This window comes from Lolium rigidum, chromosome 3, assembly GCF_022539505.1.
Source record: "Lolium rigidum isolate FL_2022 chromosome 3, APGP_CSIRO_Lrig_0.1, whole genome shotgun sequence".
In the NCBI taxonomy this organism is placed as follows: domain Eukaryota; kingdom Viridiplantae; phylum Streptophyta; class Magnoliopsida; order Poales; family Poaceae; genus Lolium; species Lolium rigidum.
This window is the reverse complement of record NC_061510.1, coordinates 129,889,035-129,896,963: the sequence shown is the minus strand read 5'-3', so window position 1 is coordinate 129,896,963 and position 7,929 is coordinate 129,889,035. Positions and strand designations below refer to the sequence as shown.

Below are 7,929 nucleotides of genomic sequence, written 5' to 3'. Positions count from 1 at the left end.
TCACAGCGGCGGCAACAGCAGGGGCTGAGGCGGTGGAACCTGGTGGCCCTAGGGTGGGGAAGAGGAGGCTCACTTACAGGGACGATGCTGATGGTGGCAGGGGGATGAGGATGATGATGCCGCCACCGCTGACGCTGCCTGCCTTCGGGGACCGCCATGCCCGTTTGGTGCAGCATCCGCAGGTGCAGGGGCACACATACCATGACAGCCTGCGTCGCTTCGTGCGGCACGCGGGGCTCAGGGCACGCCTGGCCGCCGAGTTCAGGAGCCTCGAGTGTGAGAACCGGGCCAGGCAAAACCCCTGCCCGGCATCATACTGGAACAGCTTCACCACGGGTGGGGGCAGCTACTACCCACCGTCTCCCTCTGGCGCGGTGCTTCAGACACCACCGTCGGGTGGTGCCGTCGTCAAGCAGGCACACACACCGGAGTGTAAGCTGGAGACTGACAGCCTTCTCACGCTCGTAACGACCATGAGCAGGCCAGAATTCTCGGAGAGAGGCACACCAGAATTCTTGGAGAGGGCCAAGCAGGTGTTCTGTGATACACGCGCTGAGGGAAGCTCCAAAGGGGGACATGTCACAGAAGCAGCAGCGTCCACACCCATACCGTCAGCCTCCACGATAAACTTTGGTCCGTTCGCTCCGCCCAAGTTGGCCCCCGGCCATCTGGGCTTTGGCCAGTTCGCCGGCTCCTCTGCCCCACCGTTCAAGCCGAAGCCGCTACCACAGAAGAAATGAGAATGAACGCCGAAGCAGCTCCAGCAAGTCCCTTTCCTCCATTTTGTGTCGTGTCCCTGATTCCCATCATCATTAAGCGGGGAAAGAGTTCGGAAAACTCTGTGGCCTATCATAGATGTATGCAAGTAACCATCGCAGACTTCAGATATACTTGAGACATTTTGCCATAGACCAACATAATTTTTGTTTTGCCGAGAAAAGAACATAACTATTAGCATGACACACATGTTGATGTCTGATTGCTACAGCACCAAAGCATATTACCATATTGAACCCCTTTCCCTTTGTGTTCTTTGAAATGAAAAACTTGCTTATTAGATTCATACTAGCACATACTTGATATAGCATTTCTTATTTGTTACCACTCTCAAAGCATTGCACGGCAGTGAATCCCACCTACAGGGTAAAAGATTACTGTGTCAGCCAGCTTGAAGAAAGCGACCAACTTAACTTAGCAGAAGAAGCCGGACCTACAGGCATGGGTAGTAGCTGTGTTTATCAACCTTTCCAGGTATCCTTAGTATTCCTGACCGTCCTCAGCGCTTCAACTGGTGACTTGGCACCAAATTTTGCCTGCAAGTTTGATGATACAATCTAGGTAAGCATCACTGACAAAAGAAACGAACTTGAACTGCGTTAGTTCTTATTGATGAGGCGACAAGCTACTATTCTAAGTTGTGCTATGGATTACAGTAGCTGGTATCATGTTGATTCGTATTAACTAGCTGATGTGGGTGTGTACTACGGACCTGTATTTCGGGCAGATCAACACGCATGAAGGTGTTTATCTCAAACTCATCTCCTATAGTTGAGGGAACTGTTGGCTGATTTGCTTCACGCTGCTTTTGAGCCCATTCCAGTTTCTGCTTTGTCTTTTCGTTCTCTGGCTCGACTGTCAGTATGAATTGCAGGTTCTTTACAGTGTACTGTGGGTCACCATGAAATAAAAAGAACAGGATATACATCACTTATCTGTTCAAAAGATACTATTACCAAGACACATAATGCAAATCATTGTTGCCTGGACACTAATGGCAAAAGTGTTTCCAGCAATTTTCAAAAAATCGTGAAAAATTGTTTTAGTAACATAGAGACTGATGGCAACAATTTGTGCCAAGCAGAATATACAATGGGTAGTACCGTTTAGTTAAGGACATTCAGAATTCATGATTTCACATACTCCAGAATCTTGAAAAGCATACATCATTATTATCTTCAAGAAGTAGACCGACACGACAGCAAAATTACATACAAAGATGAAGAATGACACGGCAGAAAAAATTACACTGATCGAGATTGAACACATGAAATGGAAACACACAGAATTTGACTATACACAAAGTTTCAATTTATCAAAAAACTGTAGGCATATTATTCTAGAAAGAGCTAAAAAACTTACCTCATGGCCACAGTAAACGCGAGTTGACTTAGGCAGCGAGCCCAGTGTAACACAAAGGGACTGATACATTTGCTCTGCGGTACCCTCAAAAAACCTCCCACAACCAGCAATGAACTGTGATTCAGAAAAAGGTCAGGCATTTAAAATGAAGAGCAATTGTTAGATGATGTATATACTAACCAAGGTGTCTCCAGTAAATACTGCTGGGTCTTCCTCTTTAGTAGAAACGTAGTAGCTAATATGACCTTTTGTATGACTGTTGGAAGAATAAAAATGGTAAGGACCAGCAACAAAAAATAAATACAAACTTGACCATTCACACAGCCAACATGCAAAAGGATGCCAGCACTATCCAAATCAGTAATTCTAGTAAAGTTCCTGAAGTAGTTATGCCATAACATGATTTATGTCAGCGAATGCACATCTGTAAACAATTCAGCATCACATTATACATAAAAAGGTTCAAGTTCTAAACTTTCAGAAGAAATATCACAGGAATCATATGGGATACAGTAAATGAGGAGGTGTTTTCCCATAAGATGCAGCAAATAAGGAGGTGAGAATTATGTTACAGGGCAAGAAAGTAATAAAGCATACCATGGGGTATGCAGGCAAAGTATCTCAATTTCCTTTCCCACTGACAACTTGGTTCCATTCTCCACTTGATCAGTGCAGCCTTTCACATTGTCCAAGGATCCCCCATACACCTTAATCCCTGGCACCAACAGTCTCATCTTCTCATTGCCACCAGCATGATCCCTACAGGCAAAAATCACCATTATCGGCTCACCATATGATTGCAGTAAACCTGACGCTTATAGCATGTATGGAGTGAGTCTTAATCATATTCTATCAACCACCTTTTTTTAAAAAAAAAAAAAGAGTAGGCTGTAGCCCTGCCTTAAATTAATAAGGCCGTTGCCGGCAAGTGTTACAGGATGCTGAAAAACAGCTTACAAACATCGATGAACAAGCAGACGAAAGATTACAAAGAAAACAACTTGTCATCAAGGCCATCATCTCAAGGAAGAACCAGAGCGGAGGAGAAACAACGCCGTGAAGCTCGCCACCGGGAATCCTGCCACCGTCAAGTCCTGGCGCATCGCAGCCGGAATGCCATCCGCCTCCACCTTCGAAGAAGGTCCCAACCTTCTCGCTCTGGATCGTAGGGCGCCGGACCGTCGGCAGGTGGAGCAGCTCTCTCTAGAGCACGTATGAGCACCAAGGGCATCAAACCAAGGACAAGAACCAGACACGACCACCGCACGCGAAAGACCACAAGCCTCGCCGCCGGCCAACGCACTGGCCACCCAAAAGACTTCAGCATCAGGACGGAGATCGCCAAAGAAGACACGGCAAGCGCCGCAACCGCAGACCAGGGCACACACGCAGCACGGACACCTTCCGCCGACCCAAGGCGGCGTCTCCAAGAAGAAACACGACGCCAGAGCGCCGTCGTTGCCCAATCCGGAGATTTAGGGTTTCACCCGGGCGCAAAGGAAGGAGGGAGGGGGGGATATACCTCAGCATCTCTACCAACCACCTGATACTAGCTATCTTCAAATCATTAAAATGTTTCCTTCATCATTATTTATTCTGTATTGGGGAGTGAGGGATGCGCAGTACTGAATCAGCTTGCTGATAGCTGGACATCCTTCACTCCCATTTCCGTTTTTGAGTTTTACCATGTAGCATGACTGAATCAGGTATGCTAACCACTTTCTTTTTCCAATTATACTTCCATTCGTCAGTAAACCCCTATAAGATAATGCTCAACAACTCTAGAATCATGGAATCAGACCATCTCAATTAAGTACCGGTCGCCTTAACAAAAAGGGAAGCAATTCGATGAATTACTAGGCCGGTATAAAAAGACTACGAGATGGCCTACCAGTGGTGGTGGGTAGTGAGGACGCAGTCGATGTAGGCGCCGACCTCGCTGGCCGCCGCCAGCACCTTCTCCGGCTCCACCGGGTCAACTGCCGCCGCCGCCTTGGTGATCTCGTCAATAATCCTTCAAAAGAGAACAAACAGAATCTCAAAATCGCAAACGGGTCCCTGAACAGAGCCAATCAACTGGACATCGAACGATACTATATACAGAGAAGAACCAGGACTTGGGATTCGTACAGGTAAGCATAGTTGTCCTCCAAGCAAGCGACCGGAACGATCTTCATCTTTGGCTCCGGGCTCCTCCTTGCAGAGACTGGATTCGGTTTATCTTCAAGCTCGACTTCTGGAGCGAATTTCTGACGGGAAAGAGTACAAGCAGGAAGGGAGGAGATGGGTGTGGAAGGTTTAACGAAGGGGAACAACCGCTTGGGGTGGGGAACCGGGGATCCTTTGTGTCCGTCAACTCTTGTGGCTACCACACAAAATCGCTTTCAGTTTTTGCACTTCTGAAAAACTAAGGAACTCACATTTGATAATGCGATTTGTTTTAGCACGGTCCGATTGCTGGCGCACGCTCGACGCTAGACTTCATGTCTATTTATTTTAATTTTTGAAGGCAGCATGACTTTACTGAGAGATTTGTTTTCACTTCATGTCTATTTATTTTAAAACAAACCCTGATCGATACGGGCTCATTCAAGCATTTGATAATGTCGCAGTATGTCTATTTATTTTAATTTTTGAAGGCAGCATAACTTTACTGCGAGATTTTATTAATTGACAATGGTAGTTGCATTGTTCTACTATCCGATTGCAAGAATTATTACTCTATCTAATTTCTCTCGGACAATGCTTGAATTAGCCTGTGTCGATCAGGGTTGCCAAATCCACACAATCAACGAAAGGTGTTGATTGTCTGCAACTTACATGGACACGTCTAAGACCAGGACATGTGATTAGGAGGCGATCGCGGTTCCAGCCGCCTCCCATCGGGGCCACCAATCTGTCCCAAGTCTGTGGCCTTCGTGCCATGGAGGAGGGGTGGATCTGGCCCTCGTCGGCGGGAGGGCTTTGTTTTTCTGGTTTTAGGGTGAAAGTTTGGTGGGGCGGCGCTCAGGTGGTGGTGGCGGCGTCTTCTCCAATAAAATCTTCCCGGCTTCAGCCACATCTTAGCAACAATATCGAGTAGCTTGTGTGAGTGGTGTGGTTCTCGAGGACCTCTTTTGGCTGGGAGGGGGAGGGGGATTTTGGATCTGCTTCATCGGTGGTTATTCCTTCTAACTCGTCTATGTGGTCTTCTTGACCCATTCGGTGACTTCCGGTCCGCATCCAACAGTGTCCTCTAAGCAAGCGACCGGAACGATCTTCATTTGGCTCCGGGTTCTTCCTTGCAGAGATAAGATTCGGTTTATCTTCAAGCTTGACTTCTGGAACAAATTTCTGATGAGAAAAAGGAAGGGAGGAGATGGGCGTGGAAGGTTTAATGAAGGGAAACCGCTTGGGGTGGGGAACCGGGGATCCTGTGTGCCCGTCAACTCTTGTGGCCACCACGCAAAATCGCTGACATCGCTTTCAGTTTTTCATTTCTGAAAAACTACGAAACTTACTTTTTTTCGAGAGTATGTAATTCCGTACCTTAGGAAGAAAGAGGATTTGGTACAACATTGACATTTGTCAAGACACCCACTCACTCACCCACATATATACACACGCTCTAGTGGACTACTCTCGCAAAAATATTACGCCCACGACCTCACATTTGGTAAGGTGATTCGTTTCAGCACGTTCGATTGCTGGCGCACGCTTGACATATGTATATCTTTTTTTCAAAAACAGCATGACTTTGCGGCGGGATTTTACTAACTGCCAACAATAGTTGCATCGTTTAAGAGTTTTGCTAGAGTTCTGCTAGGATGAAGGAGAGATTCATGGATCCAATTGCAAAAATTATTATAAGAATACCAAATCATATCTAACTTCATTCGAACAATGCTTGAATGAGACATTGTCAATCAGGGTTGCCAAATCCATACAATCAACAAAAAATGCTGACGATTCATTCCACCATCTGCTCACTCTCATGTAACCTCTAGTTGTTTCCAAAGAATCGAATTCTCCCACTACGTTCTTATAACCCACACTATAACCCACACGGGCATGCTTTCTCTCATCGCAAGCACTTCAGCTGCGCTGTTGTCGACAAGAGTAAGAGCATCTCCAACAGACGCGCTATATAGGCCGCGCGGCATAAAAACATCCGATATAGCGCGCGCGGGAGAGAATGTGGCGCTCCAGCAGGCGCGATAAACGGCGCGGCGCTGTAAAATTTTTAGGGCGCGCGGCGTTTTGCACAATCCGGAGCGGCATATCTGGCGCGTCGGCTACAGCGCGCGGCATCGCTCGTCCAAGCGCGAAAAATCCCCCGCGCTGAAACTTCCACTTCCGCCTCGCCGCCTGAGCGCCCAATCCGTCGTCTCCGCGCGCCGCCGGTGAAATCCCAACGATGGAGGACCCCTCCGGCACCCCTCCCTACTCCGTCCCACCCTCCGCCGCCACCACTTCCGCCGCACCACCGCCAAACCCTAGCGGCGGCGCCGACGGCGGCAACGCAACGGTTGCTGCGCGCGCCCTCTTCATCCCGCCGCGCGGGGCACTGCACGCAGGCGCTGCCGCCGCGCAGATGGCCGCGCAGGGGAAAGGCGCCGTCGAGCAAACGGCCGCACATCGGTCCCGCCTCCGTCGCGCCGCCGAAGAAAGCGAAGGCGCCCGTCCACCGCCGGCCGCAGCCTCCTCCGACGACGACGAACCAGGCGCCTCCTCCTCCTCCTCCTCCTCCTCCGACGACGACGAACCAGGCGCCTCCTGTAGGATAACGTTGCATAGAAAACAAAAAATTTCCTACCGCGAACACGCAATCCAAGCCAAGATGCAATCTAGAAGACGGTAGCAACGAGGGGGTATCGAGTCTCACCCTTGAAGAGATTCCAAAGCCTACAAGATGAGGCTCTTGTTGCTGCGGTAGACGTTCACTTGCCGCTTGCAAAAGCGCGTAGAAGATCTTGATCACGATCGGTTCCGGCGCCACGAACGGGCGGCACCTCCGTACTCGGTCACACGTTCGGTTGTTGATGAAGACGACGTCCACCTCCCCGTTCCAGCGGGCAGCGGAAGTAGTAGCTCCTCTTGAATCCGGCACGGCACGACGGCGTGGTGTCGGTGGTGGTGGAGAAGTCCGGCGGAGCTTCGCTAAGCGTGCGGGAAGTGGAGGAGCGGGGCGGCTAGGGTTTGGGGAGAGGGCGCCGGCCACTATGGGGTGCGGCCACCTTGGTGGTGTTTGAGGTGGCCGGCCCCCTCCCCTTGGCCCTCATTATATAGGTGGAACCCCAAGAGTTGGTGTCCAAGTCTTCGAATAAGACCCGAACCAAAAACCTTCCAAAGGGAGGAAACCTAGCCAAGCTAGGACTCCCACCAAAGGTGGGAGTTCCACCTCCCATATGGGGGTGGCCGGCCCCTAAGGGGAGTCCACTTGGGACTCCTCCCCCACTAGGGTTGGCCGGCCATGGAGGTGGAGTCCCATGTGGACTCCACCTTCCTTGGTGGTTTCTTCCGGACTTTTCTAGAACCTTCTAGAACCTTCCATAGAACCTTCCGCGACATTTTAATTCACATAAAATGACATCCTATATATGAATCTTATTCTCCGGACCATTCCGGAACTCCTCGTGATGTCCGGGATCTCATCCGGGACTCCGAACAAATATTCGAACTCCATTCCATATTCAAGTACTACCATTTCAACATCCAACTTTAAGTGTGTCACCCTACGGTTCGTGAACTATGCGGACATGGTTGAGTACTCACTCCGACCAATAACCAATAGCGGGATCCGGAGATCCA

General features: G+C 49.3%; 1 protein-coding gene across 3 annotated transcripts; it reads right to left on the bottom strand.

The window, feature by feature from the left end:
• Positions 1–860: 860 nt before the first annotated feature.
• On the bottom strand, positions 861–4,474 carry LOC124702323 (hydroxyacylglutathione hydrolase cytoplasmic-like). Of its 3 annotated transcripts, none has more exons than XM_047234452.1 (8): positions 4,270–4,474; positions 4,031–4,153; positions 2,737–2,898; positions 2,320–2,395; positions 2,140–2,253; positions 1,490–1,666; positions 1,211–1,313; positions 861–1,136 (listed from the first exon to the last, which is right to left on the bottom strand). In XM_047234452.1, exons 1-7 carry the CDS (start codon positions 4,314–4,316, stop codon positions 1,239–1,241), a joined length of 774 nt encoding a protein of 257 aa, XP_047090408.1. In that variant the 5' UTR covers positions 4,317–4,474; the 3' UTR covers positions 861–1,136; positions 1,211–1,238. The 3 variants fall into 3 exon arrangements, with proteins under 3 accessions (XP_047090408.1, XP_047090406.1, XP_047090407.1); XM_047234450.1 differs by having other exon boundaries at positions 1,244–1,313; XM_047234451.1 differs by having other exon boundaries at positions 1,215–1,313; positions 4,270–4,473.
• Between the last annotated feature and the right edge of the window lie 3,455 nt (positions 4,475–7,929).

Coding starts and splice junctions, on each gene's coding strand:
- LOC124702323 (XM_047234450.1), bottom strand. CDS start 4,316: ATGAAGATCGTTCCGGTCGCTTGCTTGGAGGACAACTATGCTTACCT. Junction 2,899..4,030: donor CTCACTACCCACCACCACTG/GTAGGCCATCTC, acceptor TTTTGCCTGTAG/GGATCATGCTGGTGGCAATG. Junction 1,137..1,243: donor TACTAAGGATACCTGGAAAG/GTTGATAAACAC, acceptor TTTACCCTGTAG/GTGGGATTCACTGCCGTGCA.